Source organism: Neolamprologus multifasciatus, chromosome 13 (genome assembly GCF_963576455.1).
Source record: "Neolamprologus multifasciatus chromosome 13, fNeoMul1.2, whole genome shotgun sequence".
Lineage (NCBI taxonomy): Eukaryota > Metazoa > Chordata > Actinopteri > Cichliformes > Cichlidae > Neolamprologus > Neolamprologus multifasciatus.
The window spans coordinates 34,140,606-34,162,823 of NC_140451.1; the positions used below are offsets into that span (position 1 = coordinate 34,140,606).

Consider the following 22,218-nt stretch of genomic DNA (forward strand, 5'->3'; position numbering starts at 1 on the left):
TGCTCTCCTGAAGGTTTCCGACTGTCGTCTGTTGTATCTCTGCATGTGTTGCAGACGTGATCATGGCTGTTACAGGGACGTCCTGCAGCTCATTCAAATGAACTCTTTAATCGTTCTTTCCTTGAGTGTTTAGCTCTGGTTGTGTTTTACAGTTTCTTCCCTCTGTGGCTGCTGTCTTATCCTAAAGTTCATTCATCTGTTTCCTCAACTCGTCCTGGTCCTCATTTCCTGTTTTATTCTGATAGTTTCCTGTCTCCACTGTCTTGTTTAGTTTTACGTCTATTATTCCTGCTGTGGTCACTTCTCAGCGTTAGCATCTGATGGTTTTATCTTATACTATAAGTACCTGGAGGCAGCTTTTGTTGTTATTTTGTGCTCTATAAATAAAACTGAAGTGTAGTTTATCCATCACCATGTGTTTGTATTTGGGTCCTAAACTCTGCAATTCACGACACATTCATTGCTGCATTGTTCATTCATTTAGTGTGAGGATGAATGTCTGTCTTTAAACTCAGTAAAGTGAATCTGAACCGTTCAGCCATGCACCGTAAGCTGCTCGTGTACAACCCAGTTCCTAAAACCACTGTGTACATTTAAACAGAATACAATGATCTGCACATATCTAACTCATATTTTACTCATAATAAATGTGGGAGCCCTCAGGTTGACTTTGATGGCAGAGGCATGTCTCACAAAGTTGGGAAGGATGAGTGGGAATGGAGGTGGTGCTAAAACAAAACAGGTGGAGGAAGATTTGGCTACCTGTCACGGTTCTGGGTCAGTTTGACCCAGTATTTTGAGTTGTCATGTTTTGGTGTGTTTTTGCATTTTGGATTCTTTTCTTATGATGATTATGAATCTATGTTTCAGTTATTCTTGTTTAGGGAGTTGTTCGTAGGCTTTGTGTTCTCATGTTTTTGCAGGTTTAGTTCAGTTCCATGTGTCATTTTCTGTCTCTCTCTCAGTGTCGAGTCTGCGTCTTTGTGTGATGGTTTCTTGTTCCTGTTTTATTGTGAAGGTCTGCGTCTCATGTGAGTGTGTTCAGTTTTACCTCTTGTCTCGTCTCGTTGATTACTCCCACCTGTGTATAATCCCCCTGTGTTTCTCTGTGTGCATTTAAGTCGCGTCCTCCGTCATTGTAGTTGCTGGTCCGTCTGTGTAAACTCCATGTTTCATCCGTGTGTTCCCTGCCGTCATCATCATGTACCATCGTCTTCCTTCCTTTATGTTCAGGTTCTTGTTTGTGCTCTGTAGTTTAGTTTTCCGTTTTGCTGTTTGCCTCTCTATATTTTGTGTTCAATAAATCACCTTCACGATTGCCTGCATTTGGATCCTCTTTTTCCTTTTCCACACGGCTCTTCTCACTCGCCGTGACAGCTACCACTCAGGTTATTTGGAAGCAGGTCAGTCACATGATTAGGTATAAAAAGAGCATGTTGGAGAGCAGTCTGAAAAAGCTGCATCTGTAATCGGTACTCTAAGGAACTTTTCTTCTTCTTTAAGAAGTTTCAGCTTCTTCAGCTGTAACACCAAACGGTGGAGGGTCCCAGGTATTTAAGCCCTAGTGGGCGTGTCCCTGAGAGGGTCGCTGACCCACTGCTGATCATGTGACTCATCAAATGAGCCAAGGTGTGAAAAAGGGCACGGGCCGTTATGTGAGACCCTGCCCACACCATCATGTGACCTATCGAGGTCACCTGATGCAGGATGTGGGTGGGCGTTAAGGCGTCTGGGAAGGATCTCAGACTGGATTATAGATGGCAGACAGCTGGTGTGCTAAGCCCCGCCCTCTGTCCAAAGATGGTCGTTCACAGTGGACATAGATGCTTCCTTCACTCGTCTGTCCTCTCTGTCCAACATGTAAACATTGGCGTCCTCAAAGAGTGACCTTTGACCTTTAGATGCAGATGAACAGCCGAGTCTCGACCCCTCGAGGTGGCTCTTCTATGTTGTGTGTTTATGAAGTGTGTGTCTGAGTGTGTGTCTGAGTGTGTGTGGGTCTGAAGTACACTGGGATGTCGTGCTGGGAGAAGACTGAGTATCATCAGCATAGTGAGACACCCTGGAGGAATGTGTGCAGGGACGAGGCTGATGACTGCAGTGGCGCTGCATGAAAAACACGACTGATAAATCAGCACACGCTCAGGAACACTTCCAGAAGCGGCGACTGTGAGCAGCTCAGCGTGCAGCTTACAGCTCCATCAAAGTCCACGTGACCGGAGAAACAGCACCGACCCGTTGATTTGGATTGTTACTGACATCCGGTGCATCTTTAGAAATATAGCTGCTGTAGCTAAGAAATATTCCCAAGTATAACTCAAGAGTAATCGGATACTTGTTGGCTTGATTACTGGTTGCTTCACTCTGCATGCACCTGAGTGTGAATGTTTGAAACCACTGAAGTATAGAAAAGTGCTTGTGTGAAGTTACCATCTAATCCAGTCTGTGTTTTTCTCTCCAGAATTGTTCCTGAGAGGATTGTTGTGGTTGGAAAGATTGCAGCAGGAACACCCTCTCAGGTGGAGATGTGTGTGAGGCTGAACTGTCTGCAAACAACCCAATGAAAGTACCTCAGACACAAACATTTACATTTTTATTAGCGAGCACTTAAAGTCCAGGAAGTCTTAAAAGCAGCTAACCAGAGCAGCTGTTTGATTTGTAGCTGGGCAGGAAGTTATAATGTAGCTTAGCATGTTAGGCTAAGAGTCAAACAACTGACAGACAGCAAACAGTTTGACAAAAAGCTCCTTTAATTCTGACGTTTATTAAGAGTTCAATCTGAAACATTCAGCAGATGCTAAAGTCAAACACATTCAGTGAGCGTGTGCGGACAGCATGTGTGATGAGGGTTGCAGCCCTTTAGCCCAGACTTTGAAGCTGCCGAGGATGAACCGTTTCCTGTTTCCAGTCCAGGCTGATAAAGCGCACCGCAGCTTTTTAACAATCATAACGATCCCGCTACGTTACCCAGTGGCTGCACGGCCACTGTACGCCTACACGCCAAACAAAAGCACCCATCTGAACACCTTCAGAGCCACACCTGCAGCTTAAACCTGAAGTGAACCTCTGATTAAAGGGTCATTCTGCTTGATTTCAGTGAAGAAATGCACGAGACTCATCCCGTTAATTTTAGAAATCCATAACAGCCAACGACTGTTTCAGTCTGACTTTACTATCATTAAAAACAGGCTTTATTATCCACTCAGTATTTGCAGACTCTATCCGATGGTCTGAAGTCAGAGCCCGATTAGCTTGAAGGTTAGCTTAGCAGTGAATCAGGTGTGGTAGATGGTCCTCCTAGGTGGGCGGAGTCATTAACAGATCATTCTTCAGGGTCTGACAGCAGTGATTGTTATCAGAGTTTCAGGAACATGTGTAGGTGTTCTTCTGTTTGGTTTCACTGCAGCTCTGCAGGTTTGTACTGGGAAATAATGACTCATCATGGATACAGTCGGTTTCACAGTTAAACACGAGTGCTGGATGGACTTTGAGTCAATGACCTTCACAAAGCCTGTACAGCTGATATGTATGTTTAACACAGGGGTGGGCAACTCCAGGCCTCAAGAGCCGGTGTCCTGCAGGTTTTAGATATCACACCTGAATCAAATGATTAGGTCATTGCCAGCCTCTGGAGAACTACAGGAAATGTTGAGGAGGTCATTCAGCCGTTTGAATCAGCTGTGTTGGATCAAGGACACCTCTGAAACCTGCAGGCCCTGGAGGTCTGGAGTTGCCACCCCTGGTTTAACATTTTCTCTATGAAGGATCACCATGAGCTCAGTTTGTTTTGGACATGTACAGCCTTCAGTAAAGGACCTGGGTGGACTTCCTAAAAAGGAGTGTGCAGACGTGCAAACACCAGACTGGTTTCAGATGTTGGTGGAGATTCAACATCAGGTTTGAGACTCTTGGATTTCTGACGGCCTTCAGCAAAGATTGTGAACGGACGTTGTGTCCAACAAAGATCAGGACCAAAGAGATAGACGCAAGGTTTTGTTTACCGAAAGATAAAGGTGGTCTGCACCACGGAGACTTAAAGACTTTCAATAACAATCCCGGATCGATGCCCTCAAAATGAAACTTGATGTTTTAAAACCTCTGAAGTTTGACACAGATGTAGAATCCACAGTACGTTCACACATCAGTGGATGTCTAAGGACTCATATGTTCCCATATCACTCAAAGGATTTTTGTTTAAAGTCCACCATCAAACCTGCAGTACCAAGGGTGTAGCAGAGAGGCCAGCCCAAAAATCACAATCAGATCTGTGGATGAACAAAAGAATAAAAGTTCTAGACAGAAATCTGCAGTTGGACATCCAGACAAACTTATTTGGACTTGAACATCAGAAACACCCGGACAAACCTCTCACAACATTCCCGCACCGATACTCTTACGTAACATTTTCTGCATGTCCACACATGGCTATGACACGTCGTTGCCCAGTGCTCACCTGTAGACGAGGACCCGAGCACCTGTCTTACACATCCACCAATCAGGGTCCTGCATTAGAACCATGATCACAACACTTCCTTTTAAGGTTTTCTGCTGAATATTCACTGAGACGTCCTGATTCTGGACCAGAAGTCTGTAGACTTTCAAAGAGAAGAATCAGTGTGCATGAAAACCAAACAGACAATAAGAATCATAAACGAATGTTTGTCCACATTTCATAACCAAACTGAACACAGATGTTAAATGAAGTCCCAGCCTGACCTCCAGATGCTGAACCTGCAGAGACCATGACAGGTGACAGATGTGTCTCTACCCTCAGACACGGCGTCCCAGCCGGTGGGTTGTTGGTGTTTCTGTGTTGGTTTAAAGCCAAAAGGACACGATGAGGTCATCGGATCAGCTGACAGAGTTCAGCAGTTTGTCCAAAAATATAAATAAATGAATAAAAAGTCTTTGTGTCTGTCCTGATACGCAAACAGGAAGCAGCCAGTCCACCTGAGCACAGGTGTGTGGTGATCTCTCCCTTCACACTCTTGTGTTTATCATCTCTGTAGATCCTGTTACAGTTTGGTCCCATTTAGCCTTTTATGTCTTTAAGTGTGAAGAGAGCAAATTTACAAAAGAAGAATGAAATCCAAAAAGTCTCACAGGTGTTACATGGAGGCCAACAGGTGAAGTCCAGAGCTAAACCAGGTGAGCTGATGGTTTCCTGCCACAGAGCAGGATATAAATACATATTTAACTTATTAGTGCTGCTGATGGTGTCCCTTTAAACTCCTCCTTTTATTCAGGCTGAACATCTGACATTAAAAACGTCCTGTGAGAGAAACTGTGACACCCTGAACGTTAGCATCACCTCCAGGGTTCATTCGAGCTTTTTGAGTCACGTCCTCCGACAGTAATGAGGAACTTTTCATGCAGGTGCAGTTAAAGTGATGGAAATGAGAGTAATCACACCAAAAATGTTCTTTTAAACAAACTGCAACGCCAGCAGAAGCTTTAAAAATGCTGCTGGTTCTTTGTTCTCACATCTCCTCTCCTGGGATCCGAATGGCTCTTCAGAACAGCACAGCGGCGTGTCCGACGCCATCGTGCGCTCACAGGAAGTCCTCCAGTTCGAGATGACGGCCAACATGCTGAAACACTCACTGGGGAGCTGAACTCCAGGGGAAGGTGAGGGTTCGCTCCGTGGTCTTAGGCTACCAGTGGTGATTCTTGGAGAGGTAGGCGATGAGCGCCACGGCCACGCCCACATAGATACCTGTCCCGATGGTAATTGACAGGACGGCGAGGAAGAGAGCCCGCCTGGAGCTGGAGCTGGCCAGGTGAAAGTCTCCTTTGGACACGGCCTTGTTGGTCTGAGAGGGACAGAGACGGAAAAACAAGTCAGACAAAGGTTAGCTCCTTATTTCGTCCGAGTGACACGAGCTGGGAAAAGAAACACAAACACAGGAAACGGCACGAACGCTCCAGCCGACAAAGGTGAGCTGGAACGGCAGTGACAGTGGGAAACTGGGCTAAAGCATCCGTCCACTGTGGGAGGAAGCCGGAGAGAAACCCTGCAGGAAGAAGAAGAACAAACCTCACTGTGAGGCAGCTCCACCAACCACTGCTGCTGTTAGAGGATTCAAGTCTCTAGTCCAGGTACACCTCAGTATTTGTTACCGATCAGAATTTTTCCTCTGGTTCAATCAGGTGATGAAGATCTGTCTCCATCTTCTCTCTGATGAAACCTGCAGCGTTCAGGTCTGAACTTAGGGGGAGACGCCACGAGTGACGGCAGATAATCAGCTTTACAAAGAGATGCTGAGCAAAACAGCAGCAGAAGAAATGAGATTAAAAGGCAGAGGAAGAGCAGCAGAGAGGAGCCATCAGTCCCTCTGCTCTTTAATCGCGTTTTAATAAAGATGATGTGATCAAAGCATCCTGCTTGGTTTTGACCTCAGGGCTCTGTTAGATATCTGCTCCATCAGCTTCTGCTTGGACTCCACTTATTGAGTGAGTGGACCTGAAAAATGTTGCTAACATGACGGCGATGTGCTCAGCTGTCCTGACAGCGTCATACAGGAGGACCAGGCCTGAGTCTGTCTGAATATGTTTACTGCTTTCACGTGTGTCAGAGCTGACAGAGCAACACTGTGCAGTGTAACAGGTTAAAACACCACATTCATCAAACTTCCCGACTGAGACAGCAGCTTGTTCTGTTTATCGGTGGAGTCTGGTGTGTGTCAGAGCTCCGAGGCTGATGTTCGCCGTGCGCTGACAGCGACCATCTATCTTTGTGTCAGGTGACAGCTGAGCTAACTCTGTAAACCTGATTAACTGGCTCGTGGGCAGGAAATAACCACTGTAATCACCACAGTTTCCAGTAAGATTTAATTAGTTTCCTTGTCATAGCACACGACAGGGGGCGCCAGTGAGCTCAGGACCTCCTGTGACTGGTCCAGTGGGGAGATGCTCCCACTGTGTGTGTGTGTGTGTGTGTGTGTGTGTGTGAAGCCAGAGTTATGTAACAAGCTCAAACTGTGTGCGTGTAGCCTGGTTTTACTGGTGTTGTGGGGTCCTCAGTGTGTTTAGAGACACGTCTTTCTGACCGGGACAAAAGGGAAATGCTTTTTAAGGTTAGGGTCGTCCCAGTAGTAGTGTGAGTTAATCTCCAGGAAATGAATCTGTGTGTGCGTGTTGGACTCGCTCTAAAAGCACCAAATCAGATTATAAACAGGAGCTTAACAAAAACAGATTGTTTCAGTCTGCACGGCACCGTCTGCTCTCAGGACACTTTCAGCTGTTTGTTCTCACAGTAAAAGTGTCCTGACAGCATTTTCTCCTCCTCCATCATGAGACAAAAGTCCTGATGTGGCGTCATACACAATAATCACACTGTTCACGTAATCTGTGTGGAAGCTTGTCTTCCTGTGTGAGCTCAGCTTGTGTCGTCCTTGATTTTAAAAGGTATTTCCTGGTGTTTGACCTGCTTACCTCTGTTAGCATCAGACTGAGGTTACATTTCTACCCTCTGTACCTGACATGCGTGTAACTGAAGGTCCAGGGTGTCTGACTGCCCTGTTAGTAAACTAACTGCAGTAAATACAATAAAAACTAGTTAAAGAAACTTGAGGATTGAAGCTCAGTGTGGAGCAGAGCGTTCAGACGCAGCCGTTTAGCATGAGCACGTCCAACTACCCTCAGGTTGACTGGCTGCAGCCGCTGTCATGTCAGCATGTTTAGAGCTGCAACATCTCCACGGGACTCAAAGAAGCATTATTACTGAGAACATGTTGTGTCATGTTTCTGACCTTTATCGTACCTTTAACGACGCGCCTGCTCTCAGAGAGGCTGTGGGACTTCTTCGTGTTACGGTTAAAGGTTTGATTCTGTTATTTCAAACATGATGTAAAGCTCACTCCGTGAGCAGGATCTCTCCTCGTGCTCAAAACGATTCAAATATTCTTTTTTGATGATTTTGGTTTGATGAACCTCTGACAGAGACAGGACAACCATCCTCCTCCTCCTCTTCCTCCTGCCGCAGTGCTTTCTGTTGCTTCTCACTGACAGATTTCAGTGTGGGAAGGGTTGTCAGTGGCAACCAGCCCAGGCTCCCTTGAAGCTGTAGGTGTGCAGTTGCCATGGAAACCACATATGTGACAACCAGAAAGCTTGTTGCCAAAACCCTCCGCCTCCGATCGCTCCAGAGCTCCATTTAAACTTTTCAGCATTTTTAGCCGCTTCCTTCAGACTTCCTGCCGTCCAATCAGCAATCGGCAGTCGTCAGCCGCCATTTTTTGTCAAACTAACAAAGCCTGCAGAGAGTCTGGAACAGGAAGTTCAAACCTCGTCTACAAACTGTCGGACTGATGCTGGAATCAAGTCGTTGTTTTAATTCTCACTCTGGAACTTTAAGCATGACTGGACTGTAACCAGAAGGTGTGACTGTTTCCTGTTTTATTTTGAAATTCCTGGTCTGTGTGTAGCTGTCTGCTGGTTTGTGGGTTTATTCCTTTCAGCTGTTCTCCTTCCTGGACTCTACCTGTGTGAGGTCACAGGAGGCGGAGCATCTCTCCTCCTCCAGCTGACTGCAGATCAGTTATGTAAGGTGAACTGTGTCAGTGTGTGTAGACGCAGCTCTGAAGCAATGATCCACACACACATTGACTCATCACTGTAACGGTCACTCGACATGTTCGGGTCACGTGATTGTTTCATGCAGGTAGTTTATTCCAGCATCACGTCTCCATCCCACAAACAGACAAACCACAGCTGCTAACTGTTAGCAGTGACCCCATCATCACATCTGTTAGCATTAACGTAGCAGTTAGCATCTGTTAGCATTAACGTAGCAGTTAGCAGCTGTTAGCATTAACGTAGCAGTTAGCAGCTGTTAGCATTAACGTAGCAGTTAGCAGCTGTTAGCATTAACGTAGCAGTTAGCATCTGTTAGCATTAACGTAGCAGTTAGCAGCTGTTAGCATTAACGTAGCAGTTAGCAGCTGTTAGCATTAACGTAGCAGTCAGCAGACTGTAGTTAGACAAACAGGAATAATTATCGCAGCTGAACGATATCGATCGTGTCAGAGCAGAGGACAGGCATGCGGAAAAGCGGGGGGGGTTGATGCTGTGCAGCGCAGCCGAACGGGACAGAGAGTCCAGAGTGCGGAGAACCAATCAGAGCAACGAGGGCAGAGCAGCCAATCAGATGCTTTCAGGCCTGACGAGCAGAGCTGAGAGAGCAGAGCGAGGCTGCAGGCTGAGCACTCTGCCTGTCTGCCTGTTACCTGTTATCGTATTTGCAGTTTGTTAATGTTGCCACGTTTTATTCCAGAGCTTTAGTCTCAACTCTGTAGGACGACTTGAGTTCTGTTGTTTGTGTTGTTTGTGCTTTCATTCAGCCCTCTGTGGTCGCTGTGCAGTGCTGTGGTGGTTACACACTCACAGCGTGGGGCGGCTGACAGGCTGCTGTGTGGCGTCTCTCACTCAGTAACAGGTGTCTGTGTACTTCTGTGTTACGTCCACACTAATGCGTTTCCGTTTGAAAACGCATCGTTTTCTCTCCCGTCCACACTGAGACGCCGTTTTGAAAACGCTCTCGAAAACGCACACATTTGAAGAAGGTGCTCATGCGTCGCAGTGTGGACAGCGAAAACCGAGAAAACGATGACGCATGTTAGTCATGTGATGCAGTCATGTGACCAATTAAACTAAGATAGCGGAGGGCGTTACACAGCAGCTGTTTTGTTTGACTGTACGCGCTGCAGAGTACTTTTGTGTTACTCGCAGCAACGACTCCACCTCATTGTGAGTCCATTTAACAAACTCGCTGCTTTTCCTCGACATTCTGCCGCCACGTTTCAACGAGACGGAAGTAAATAAGCGGCAGACAGAAATGAGGCAGGTCGAATCTTCTTGCGTTTCACGCATGTGCAGCACGAGAACGTCAGCGTTTACGGCCGTTTCAATATGGACGCACAACTCTGTGAAAACAACTGAACACACTAGTGTGGACGCGGAGTGTTTTCAGACGAAAACGCCATTTTCAAATCTATCGGGCCAGTGTGGACGCAGCCTCACACAGACTGGTTCAGGGTGTACTCTGCATCTCGCCCTCTGGTAGCTTGTTAAGGAGCAGGGTTTTAATAGTTTTGCAATTTTCATTAGTTTTTATTTTTATTTAGTTTTGACTTCAGATTTTCAATTTTATATCAGTTTTAATTAGTTTTTACCAATTGTTTGCTAGTTTAGTTTAGTTTTTATTTTTTTGAAAATCCTTAGTTTCAGTTTAGTTTTGATTAGTTTCAGTTATAGTTTTAGTTGTGTTTGCAATAATTAAGTGTAACAAAATCCCAGTTTCATCATATCAGTCATTCTGCTCATCCTTGGGTATGTTGCTATTCCAGCTACCATACTGCACCCTGGACAGGTCGCCTGTCTGTCGCAGGGCTAACACGCAGAGACAGACAACTCACATTCCCACCTATGGGTTCTTTAAATAAATAAATCAATAAAGGCAGATGAACAACCATTGATACCAGGCAACTATAAAACGTATATCTTGGCCCCAATGAGACTATTAACTCTCGCAGCACCGGGTGTTCGTAATTTTGGTTCAAGTGAATTGATAAACTTTTTGAAGGTAATTGACTCACACAGTTGTGTAGATATCCCCGTCCTGTTGTCTCGGGATGCATCACGCTGCCTTGCCTGGGGTTAGCTTCTGTTTTCTGGGGATGAGGGTTGAGTGTGCTCCCTTACCTTCTCAAGCTAAGCTAGGTTAGCCTTCTTGTGTGAGCTTTTCAAGTGCACTTTAAGGTTTGTGGGATTTTTTCCCTTTAGAAATGTCATAATTTGTCTGTTTCCACTACAAGACATTTGCTTTATCCAAAACACAGTCATATTCAAAGTAATCCCAAATTGGACTCTGGCTCCCGACTTTTCCTGACATGATTCTGCGCGTGGACGGAGCAGCAACACAGACGACTCGACTAACGTGCTGCCACCTGCTGGCATAATGAGACACAGCAAGAAAAAAATCTGGAAACTAAACTTCATTTTCACCCTTGACTCTTGTATGACACGCACACATCAATGAAAACTAAACACATTTCTGCTATAAATTCAGTTAATTTTAGTTAGTTTTGTGAACACTCATTATAGTTTTAGTTAGTTTTCCTTTTTTTGTTTTTATTTTTATTTCCGTTAACGAAAATGTTTTTTCACTTCTAGTTTTTGTTAACGATAATAACCTTGTTAAGGACAGATGTATTTAACACTTTGAAGCAGGGGTGGAGACCTCGAGGGCCGGTGCAGGTTTTAGACATCACCCTGGGTCAGCGGACTCATGTGATGAGTTCTTCACCAGGAGAACTCTGAGAACTTGAAGACATGTTGAGGAGGCCGTTTAAACCAGCTGACACGTCTAAACCTGCAGAGCACCGGCCTCGAGCTCTTCACCCCAGCTTTACAGCCTAACCTGCTGCTGTGACAAACATCTGGAATCTGAACCATTTGCTCAATTGAAAGAATTCCAGTGGTCTGTGCTTTTCAGAGATTTAAGGGTTATTACGGTAAACCTGGACACACTACGTACAGACGGAGGTTGGTGGAGAGTTTTCACCGTCGTTTTGTTTTTGCTGTTTGCCGAGATTTGAATCCCTGCCTGGGATTACCATAACGGCCCTAACATCAGTGAAACAGAGTCAGTGCTTCATGTTCAAGAGTAATTTGACCTAAAATGCTCCCGTTTGGAGGGGTTACAGTCTCAGTTTGTGCGCTTGCTATTGTTTCCCTCGTTCATGCACATCGCAGGTTAAAGTGTTCTGTTCACTCTTCAACACTGCAGCTAAGCCTCTGGCTTCAAAACACGAGAACTCTTTGATTTCTTATTTCAGAGAAACGTAAACATGCAGCTGAGTCCTCACCTCGTGTGACAGGTAGAAGGCGGCGATGCCGAGCGGCCAGAAGCAGCAGAGCATGGAGAAGACGCTGAGGCCCAGGTGATCTCTGGGAGGCATCAGCAGGAAGGCGTCCTCGCTCTCTGATTCGCTGGAGTAATCGCTCTGATCAAAAACACGAATCAATCACTCACCCAGAGCAGCTTTTCAGGCGAGAAGTGTATGTCTGTGTCGCCACCCACCTGTCAGTCAAAGAGGCCACGCCCCCAACAATGCAAACCTTAACCCAGGTGAGTTATTAAAACATCCTCCCACACACAGTTGTTACTTAACAGGACTGACTCAGTGCTGCTGCCTCTGCTGGTCACCAGAGGAACTGCAGCACATGGAGCTTCCTGATTGGTTGTGCCCTCACGTTTGTTTGTTTCCACAGACGCAGCATGAATGAAGAGAGAGGCCGTCAGCTCGCTGTGGGGTTTGAGGGTGACACGTTCAGGAGGCTCGCATCACGCCTCAAGTCAAAATGGAGGCAGCTGTAAAACGTCTCAGATGGTGTTTGTGTCCCTGCTGCAGAGGCCTCGGGTTCACATCCTCACAAATGTCCCCCAAATGTCCCCCAAATGTCCTCACAAATGTCCTCACAAATGTCCTCACCCTAACCCATTACTGATTTAACTTAACCTTCTGAAAAACAACTTCCCGTGAGCTTTAAACTCCTGGGCTGGTTTCACTTCACAGCTTCAGGTGATTCACCAAAATGTGACTGAGTGTGACACACACACACACACACACACACACACACACACACACACACACACACACACACACTCCTCGTGCCTATGGTACGACAACTTTTCTCCGTGCCCCTGGTACACTGCGCAGAAACACCTTGCCACACTCACACACTCACACACTCACCCATTAGAGCTGCAGAGTAGATTAACGCTGGACTTCAGTGAGACAAAATCTCAGCTAATCGTCTCTGATGCGATTGGCTGTTAGGAGGTCAAACGTGTCGCTCAGAGAGCTGCAGCTGAGTGCTGATCTCATTCTGCAGGAAGCACTCTGACTCCCAGCACGCACCGACGGACGGACTTCCATCCACCTGTCTGTCTGTAATTCCCTCTAGCCTTCCTTCCATCCTTCTATCCCTCCTTCCCTCCTTCCATCCTTCCTCCCACCTGCCCTCTTCAAAAATCAGATCCAGATGTTTCTTTACTAGCTTCACTTCCTGTTATCCAGAGGTGTTCCCAGGTCAGACAGAACGTTAACGTTTCCATGAGTCTGTATGGACGACCACAAGAGCCACGCGCATCGGAATAAAACATTCTGCTTAATTAATGAACTGTAGGATAAAATCTGTAAATTCATTTTTGAATTCAAATTTTATAAACTGCACTTCAAAATCCATTTCCTGTTCGCTCAGGGATTAACATGTCTGCCAGCCTGTGTCTGACCAACCAATCAGAGAGCTCCTTACATCCTTACAAAATGAAGTTGCTAATCCAACTGCTAATCCACATGTTAATCCCTGAGCGAACAGGAAATGGATTTTGAAGTGCAGTTTATAAAATTTGAATTCAAAAATGAATTTACAGATTTTATCCTACAGTTCATTAATTAAGCACATTAAGCTCTTGTGGTCCTCCGTATTTCTGGCTAAAACATTTCCAAAGAGAAGCATCCAGGAGCAACCCTGATCTGAAACACCTCCTTCATTCTGAGATCCCTCAAAGTGCAGGTTCCTCCCCTGATCTCTGAAGAGCCCAGACACCTTGAGCTGTTTCTGCCCTTGGATGCCACAGCTCACAGTCACAATAGTAAACATGAACGTTTATACCCAAAGGGGAGCAACCAGCAGGTCTGAAGTAGTCAGAACATCTGCAATGCTTGAAAACGTTGTGTTAGAGCATCTGTGAGCGACTGATGATGACCTGAACTCACCAAGATGACGAGCCGGCAGCCAAACGCTGCTTCAGAGCTCAGCTCTAACAGCAACACCACAGACACTTTAAATCTTTCCTGATGTCTCTGATGATAGCAGAGATCAGCTGATATCAACTCTGGATGTGCTTCATGAACGTCACATACAGCACAGACACTTTGTGTTCACACGCTATTTTATTTCGATTTGATGGCCTGACCTCCATCGTGGCGAGCTCGCTGACCACCAAATCAAGCCTCACGAGCTGACTCACAGTGGCTCTCATGTCTTCCTCTGTTAGATCTGACTGGACCACTAATCCATGTCCAACTGTGGTTGTTGTTGTCATAGCAATGACTGTAAATGGCAAAAACACTGGTGTTTCAGCCATGCTTCCTTGGTGTGGTAGCCCCCACGAGGAAGCCCGTTTGACTACCGCAGAGACGTTTCACAGCAGCATCTAGTGGACATGAGAGGAACTGCAGCCTGTTGTCCCTCAGTGAACGTGTCGATGACACTTTTCAACCAGAGCTACAAAAAGAGTCCCGGCACTCGTTCTTCAGACCGCTGCCCTCCCCTCGGCTCAGGAGGCAGAGTGGGCCATCCACCAATCAGAAGGTCGGTGCTTGGACTCTGACTCGTCATCAGAGTGTGAGTGTGTGAACATGAGGTGAGCTTATTTACCTCGAGCTCCTGGAAGTCGTCATCGTCGTCGATGTCATAGGACAGCGTGTGAATCTTTGCCTCCTCACCAGAGAACTCCAGATACTTCCCGTCAGCAAACAGCAGCACCTCCTTCGTGGAGACGGCGGCGGCAGAAGAAGAGGAGGCTTCTGGTCCAAGTCCCTCGATGAAGGTGGTCTCACAGCAGTCGCCTCCCCCGGCCTCCCCCCAGGCCCGCAGGACACTCTCCGGGCACAGGAAGAAGCCGGGGGCCGGCCTGAGGCGAGGGTCTGGCACGCCATGCTGGGGCAGGAGAGCGCTGGGGTTCAGGAGCTGGGGAGGACCCCTGCTGTGCTCCTGCTGAGGGGAGGTGCTCACCACCACGTGACCCTGATACTGAGGAGCAGAGTACACTGACAGTAGCACCTCCCGAGGCTCCGCCCCCAGCCTGTGCGTGTTGATCAGGCCATTTTGTCTGCAGGCTTCTCCTCCTCCTCTCCGCGAGACGCTCCCAAGCCCGGAGGAGGTTTCAGGCTCTTCTCCTCGGCTCTCCTTCTCTCCTCCACCTTCCATCTCTCCTCAGAACTCGTTTCCTCCTCAAGGGGTCTCTCAGAGAGGTCAGAGGTCAAGGGTCAGGCATTGCATACTGAACTTTGCTGGAAGATAGAAAAAGAGAAGATAGAATAGAAATGAATAGAATAGAATAGAATAGAATAGAATAGCCCTTTGATGTCATTGTGCTGGTGTTCCACACCAACTGTGGCAGCAGGAATAAATACAAAATGAGACACGGCGCACGCTGGAGAACAACGCAGGAAGTGCAACGAAAGGCGCTGGTCCGTGTGTGACGGTCGCTCAGAACACGGCTCAGATTGGTGTGGCGAGTGGGTGGGGTAACAGTCCGAATGGCCAAGGGGAGCCTGGAGGTGTGGGACCTGACCGACCCAAGGCGTGGTGCAGAGGGTGGGTCAAACAGGTAGTGGGCGGGGTCTGAGGGGTATGATGTCTGTGAAAGCGTCCTGCTGTCCTCACAGCACGGACACATGCACCCGTGGTGTGTGTGTCAGAGGATTCACCTGCTGAGCTGCATCCAATGAGATGCCTTGATGAACACCTGAGGTGCTTTATGTTTTGGCAGGAACCCATCAGCAGGAGGACAATCTGACATACGGGACATTTCTGCTGAGTTTGCTGCTTCATGTTTGGACCAGATGATGGTCTGTTTGGAGAACCTTGAACACCTGAAGCACCTGGTATATCAGAGCTCTAATAGAGGATCTTGTGCCTCGGCCCCCCCTCCCTACAGCCTTCAGATAGTGTGCTGCTTCCTTGGCTGTGGTGTTGGAGGTGCTCCTGACGGTTTTGGTGTATTTGTGACTCTGAGCTGCGGCTCACATCAAATAATCCACAGCACATTAATAATAAAGCTCATCTTCAAAGCTGCGCCCCCACCATCACCACCAACAGGCGCACGTGCATGGACCGCGCGCACACGCACGTGCAAGGATGTTTACAGAAAAACCCTCATCGTAAACCCGAATACCGACACTCACCGGTCTGACGTCAGCACGGTGATAGCCACACGCGCGCACACACAAACACGCGCACATACTCACCTCCCAAGGTGAGACACGAGAGCGTCCATCCGTTCATCGTCCATCCATCTGCGCATCCAGGGTGACAGCGACCCCCGCGGCCGTCCCGCAGCCGCGTTGGGTGCGCTCTGAGCGGGCTGAGCGGCGGCGGGTTCCCGATGCGAAGCTCCGTATTTCCAAAAAAGCCGCAAGAGGAGAGAGGCGGGCGGGCGGGTGTCCGTCTGCTCCGAGAATGACTCTCCTGCAGAGAGGAGGTGGAGAGGAGGAGGTGGAGAGAAGAGGCATGTGCGCTGAATACAGAGGAGGTGTGTGTCAGCAGAGACTCCTTCCACAGGGTCCTAAAGCCCCTCAGATCAACATGACGAAACGTCCAGGTTTGGACTCCTGAAGTCAGACCTGCTGACCAATCGCAGGCTCCGCCTCTCCCGTGGGACATCTTTCTCAATAACGAACATCTGAAGATATTTGCTCGGACTTAGAACTGCTTTTAGTTTGGAGTTGATCCTGATCTGCGTCCACAAATTTCTCAAAAAATGCAGAAATTCAATTAATGTTGAATTTTTGACATCTTCTGTTTTTAGCTGGGAGACATCGTCCTGATGTTCTAATATTACAAACCGAATCTGTTCCAGATCTCCGTCACACTCAGTTCATGCATGTTTCCACAGTGACTACACTCACAGGCACCACCCAGGAGGCCAGGCAGCTCCTGGAGCAGGAGGAGGCTTCTGGACTGGAATGGGAACATCCGGGGTGCTTGGATATCTTTTTGGTCGTCAGGGGAGCCAGCCCTACAGTTCTAACTATGGCTACGTTCACACTGCAGCTCTTAAAGCTCAAATCCGATTTTTTTGTCTACAAATAAAATGCGACAGCAAACGCGCTGTAGTGTGAACGCTCAAAGCGGCCCGCAAACGAAGACGTCACACACAACGCGCTCTGTTTAGACCCAGACCAACAGTATTGTTTGATTGTTTCGGACTTTACGTTTCCCAATTTTGCTTTAAGTTATAAAGTTATTTTGTTATCTACATTTGGCCTAATAATGATCCTTATTGCTGTTTTAGAGGAGCGGAGCTTCAAAGGATAGCTGCAGATTTCTGTCAGAATCTGCAGATTATACAGAACAAATAAAATGTTCACGTTTCTCCAACGTTGTCTTCCCAACAGTTTCACTGACATCTACACTGGATGGCCAGGAATCTCGGGCGCTTCTCCGGCGCTGATAATTGGCGTCTGTCTTGTGTCGGTGACGTAAAAGATGGATTTAATGCGACATGACCATCAAACAGCAGCTTTCTAAAACATCAGATATGTATCGGATTCAGGACCACATACGAAAGTGACCCAGATCGGATTTGTGCCGTTCACACTGTCACAACATGATCGGATACGGGTCGCAGAGGGTCAAAAAAGACTGATTTGATGCGCTTTCGCCTGCAGTGTGAACGTAGCCTAAGATGTCTCAACTCCACCTGCTGCTTTTCATGCAGAAACAATCTTGTAGAGACTAAACAAAATATAAACGAGGGAAGAGTCAAGAGAGAGAATGTCAGGGTGAGATATTCCATCAGGCGTCATGGAAACAGGACATTTTAAAACGAACCACCCTTTCTGTCATAAACACTTTTCAGACAGAGTACACCCACTAAAATTCATCAGGTCCCATTAAACCTGGTATGAGTGACTGTTTGATTTCATCAGTGTGTCACATCACTGTGGACGAGGAGCTCACAGCTCGTCTGAGCGGTTTGCTTTTGTGCATCATGGACAAACATCTCCACTTTGTTCTGGTTTGTTCCAGACATCCGGTGATTTGTGCAGTCAGGACTCTGCAGACCTGAGCAGAACTGCCGTGAGAGAGGAGGCATCAGGCCACCAATGCATCGGAACAGGTCATCAATGCAGAGTCAGGTTTCCATGCAGTTGTTAATTCATTAATTCATTGGATTTGAACTCTTGGGACCTGCTGAAACCCTCCCACCTGCTGTTTGCGTGGGGTAGCCAATCAGAGGTAAGCTGTGTGGAAAATGGGGAGGAGTTAAATATCTCGCTTCAGACAGAGGATGAACTACAGAGAGGCTGGTGTCAGGTAAAGAAGGATTATTCTGAACAGGGACTCATGCACAGCTGCTTTCAGAGAGTCCAGGAACAGACCACACGCTACCCTCAGGAGGGAGGAGGTGACGGAGGGGAGATCAGGATGGAGCAGAGACTTTTGGAGGAGGCTGAGGAAAAAAACGTCAAACATCTGAGTGAGAAGAACTTGTCAAAGCAGAAGAATAAGCTCTAAAATAAATTCATGGATCGTAACTGAAACGAAACAGGATGTAGGGCGCGCTGTACGCAATGATGGAGTCCTCATTCCCTGTTATCCTGCTCCACCCACACCACCTTTCTTTTTTAAAGCAAGCAGGAGTGTTTTTGTGTGTTTTACTGTGTAAGATTTGTCCTCATGTTGAATATGAGCTGCACAAAAGGGAAGTGCTGAAGCAGCTTAAAGGTAAAAGTGCCTTCAGTGATCCACACATCACAACATCAGACTCCTGCAGAGGGAAACATGAAAAATGCTGCATCACCTTCACGCTCACTTCTGCACAGCTTCATCCACCTCACAGGTCCAGGCAGATCTAACAGATGCAAAAAAAAAAAAGATGCAGCACACCTTATGTCAGACCACACTCAGAGCCCACAGTCACACGCTCACGCTGAGGCCTGAATGTTGGAAACAAAATGAAAATCTGATTTTGTCTTGAATTTACTCATCTTTATCTTCACGACTCAAAATTATTTAGAACCAAATTTCCAGCTGACTTCAAACTTCCTTTCCTGTTTTCATTCTTCGGTCAGTTCCTGCTGCAGTTCACAGATTAAACGTCAGCACCCCCTGCAGCTGTGGACGCTTTACTGCAGGCTGCAGTAAAGGGGAGTAACAGAGTACATGTACCGCCGATACATATTTAAAATACAAAATATGAGTAACTGTATTCCGTTACAGTTACCGTTTAAAAAGGTGGTATTTAGAATACAGTTACTTTGTTGAAATAAATGGATTACACGGCGGTACTTCCCTGTTTCATATTGTGGCGGGTCAGGACTGTTTGGGTTTTGTTTGACAGCTACGTTCTGTTGTTCCAGGCAGCGTTACGGTTGCCATGGTTACAGGGTGACGCTCTCTCTCTGCGTGTTTCCTGGGTGAGAGAGCGCCTGTTGTTGTGCTAAGCTAACAGGCAGAATGCTACAGGTATAGCTCTAAAGAATGTAGCATCATGGACAGTGTAGTCCGTGCTGCAGGGAGAATGGACTGACATACCCGTTATGTGTCTGTGAGCGAGGGAGGGAGAAAAAGGAAAAGTACGAGCTGTCATCGAGCAGAAACGGGAGCTGGAAGCATGTAAATATAATAATAACCACTGCAGCCAAGAAGAGAGCCTGACGAGCCCAGCTGTAAGTAAGCTATTAAGACTCGACTGTACACCGTGTTCGTGTTTTCCTCTGAAACAATAAGTTCTGTTGGAGCAGCCTTTCAACGCCTCTCTCTGTCTCTGCTAGCAAAGTTGACCCAGACAACAAAGTAAAGCTAGTTTTCAGCTACGAGCCGACACGAACCCACCGTATTAGTCAGAGGTCCCTTTACTACGGTTCGGAGCCGCGGACCTTCAGTAACAGTAATAAATCACAGCAACAGTACATTCATGTAGTTGTAAACAGCATGATGATATATTAAGTAATCCAAAGTATTCAGAATACGTTACTCTCATTGAGTAACGTAACGGAATACGTTACAGAATACATTTTGGGGCATGTAATCTGTAATCTGTAATGGAATACATTTTAAAAGTAACCTTCCCAACACTGACTGCAGCACACACACCTGTGAGCCTCCAGGCGCTCCTCTGCAGACCAGTGTTGGGTAAGTTACTTTAAAATAGTAACTTAGTTACATTACTAGTTACTTCTATCAAAAGTAACTCAGTTACTTCAAGTTACTCGTTACTTTCAAAGTAACTAGTTACTAGGGAAAGTAACTTTGGTTTTACTCAGAATTCTCTTATTAATGTGTTGCTTCCACAACTTTGCCAGTCTTCTAGCTTGCTTACTTGCCACAAGTGCACTGTGCCACCTACCAATAGAAAGGAACAAATAATGTGCATATTTCCACGAGAGAAATCCCACGCCTGGACCGTCGTTGACTGCTGCCATGATTCTAGCCTACGTCACAGCATCATGTGCGCTTTTTACATCCAACACAAAAACTGCAGTCGTGGTGCTTTGATTGTACTCAGAACTCGGAAATTCTGCCTTCTGAATAGGAAGATGTAGGTAACACCAGACTGCAGATGAGCTGCATACAGGGCTGGACTGGGACAAAAAATCGGCCCGGGCGTTTTGACTAGAGACCGGCCCACCATTATAGGAAAAATCATAAAGTCTTTGAATGAAAACAAACGCTGTTGTGACAGTGATGTTCACTGTTTTGATGGTATATATGCATCAATCCTTTGTTGTAAGATTCAGATAATTATTTTTTAAAAGCAAGACATTTTAAATGAGAATAAGAAAGAAAAGTATTTCTTTGTGCCCACCTCTCCCTGTTAATGCCCATCCTGGCCCCCCTGGCAAAACTTTGCTAGATCCGCCCCTGCACAGTTACCAGCTGTCAGCTACCTAAAAAAGGATCCTGGGGTTATCTGTCTCTCAGAAACAGTTCATAACTTCCCTTCAACTCATCCATGTCACCTAAAAGGTAAACCTGTTTCTCCATCACCTGTTCAGCTCTGATGATTCAGTAAGGACATCTCCTGGTTTCATCTTCATGTTTCCCTCTCACCAGATAAACAAACCCACATCATGACCAGCAGCTTTTTTGCAGCTGTGGCTCCAGCAAACATCAGCTGATACTAGAAATTAATATTAAATAAATTATAACAACAGCTGATCAAGCTAAAACGTGCTGCTGTTGTTTAAGGCGACATCGGCTGGTTTCCTCTTTCTAGCGCAAAGTGGGCGATAAACAAACAAGAGAGAAAAGCCGATCAGCTGATCATTGATCAGTTTTCATGATTGAAGTAGAAACGGGAGAGGGAGGGGGGAGAATGAAAGAAGAAGAGGCAGCTGTGCAGCAAAGACACAGAATAACTCCAGCTTTGTGTCTTTTTCATTGTAGCTGAATTACGGGACAAATTGTTCCTTATCATCTCAATAAGAAACGCGTAATATTTTCTCTGAATACCAGACGGACGGTTGGCAACTCTAATAACTTATGAACAAAATAAAGTTCAACATCATTAACTTCATAGCACCCACCCAGCTGTATAGAAACTCCGTCATGCTAGCTAGTACGCAGTACGGAAAAAGTCAGAATAACGAAAATAAACTCCACCTAAACTTGGTTTATATCTGACCCAGATAGACTGCAGGTCATAACTTCTTACCTGAAGTTCAGTTCACACTTGGACCGGCGGCCGCCTCGGGTCTCTTTTCCTTCTGCGTCCCCTTTCCCTCCTCCACCTGCTGCCTCCACCACTTGCTAATGTTACAGAATCTGTGGAAGCTCCGCGATAGCCACCACACGAAGTAACGAGTAACGACCCTATCTAAATCCCAGTAACGACTAACGCGTTCCTGATTTTGGCATAATAACTAGTTACCGTGCTCGTTACCACAATAATAACGTAGTTACTGTAACGCGTTACTTAATAACGCGTTAGTCCCAACACTGCTGCAGACTGAGGGGAAAGCATCAGGTAGTGAAAAATGAAGAAAATACAAGAAATTAAAAACTGATATTTAATCTTTAATCAGCGTGAAATGGGATGCTCGTACATCGGAGGAGGACCCCGGGACAGGAGGAGTTACTGCCATGTCTGTAACTCAGAAAACAGAACACTTTTGTTTTTGGAGCTTTCCTCTCCAAACAGCAATAATAATATTAATGTGCAAGAGTTAGCCAGGCCCTTCCTCCATTCACACTGAGTCCTTAGCTTAACATATATCACCTGTACCTGACCCTCTGCGGTTACACTGTTACACTTACCTATTTGTTGCACCTGTGTACCTGTTAGTTACACCTGTACAGACCTCTCTGATGTTTTCGCCTTCCCTGTTGGACTCGTTGGGCTGATGTCTCACTGCCGTCCAGCGGGGTGCGCGCTACTCATTCAACCGTAGTTTTGAACCCAGCGAAGAAGAAAAG

General features: G+C 46.5%; 1 protein-coding gene across 7 annotated transcripts; it reads right to left on the reverse strand.

The window, feature by feature from the left end:
* Positions 1–2,580: 2,580 nt before the first annotated feature.
* On the reverse strand, positions 2,581–19,901 carry syndig1 (synapse differentiation inducing 1). Of its 7 annotated transcripts, none has more exons than XR_014877485.1 (5): positions 16,044–17,947; positions 14,449–15,083; positions 11,868–12,005; positions 4,717–5,813; positions 2,581–4,588 (listed from the first exon to the last, which is right to left on the reverse strand). XR_014877485.1 is itself a non-coding variant. In XM_085182216.1 (4 exons), exons 2-4 carry the CDS (start codon positions 14,998–15,000, stop codon positions 5,655–5,657), a joined length of 849 nt encoding a protein of 282 aa, XP_085038342.1. In that variant the 5' UTR covers positions 15,001–15,083; positions 16,044–17,947; the 3' UTR covers positions 2,581–5,654. The 7 variants fall into 7 exon arrangements, 1 of the variants encoding a protein (XP_085038342.1); XR_014877484.1 differs by having other exon boundaries at positions 2,581–4,595; XR_014877486.1 differs by having other exon boundaries at positions 2,581–4,265; positions 4,476–5,813.
* Positions 19,902–22,218: the final 2,317 nt, after the last annotated feature.

Excerpts from the sequence above, each read along its gene's own strand:
- syndig1 (XM_085182216.1), bottom strand. The coding sequence starts at position 15,000 with ATGGAAGGTGGAGGAGAGAAGGAGAGCCGAGGAGAAGAGCCTGAAACC. Across the intron at positions 12,006-14,448 it reads ACGACTTCCAGGAGCTCGAG|AGCGATTACTCCAGCGAATC; the intron begins GTAAATAAGCTC and ends GTTTTTGATCAG. Across the intron at positions 5,814-11,867 it reads CCTTCTACCTGTCACACGAG|ACCAACAAGGCCGTGTCCAA; the intron begins GTGAGGACTCAG and ends TGTCCCTCTCAG.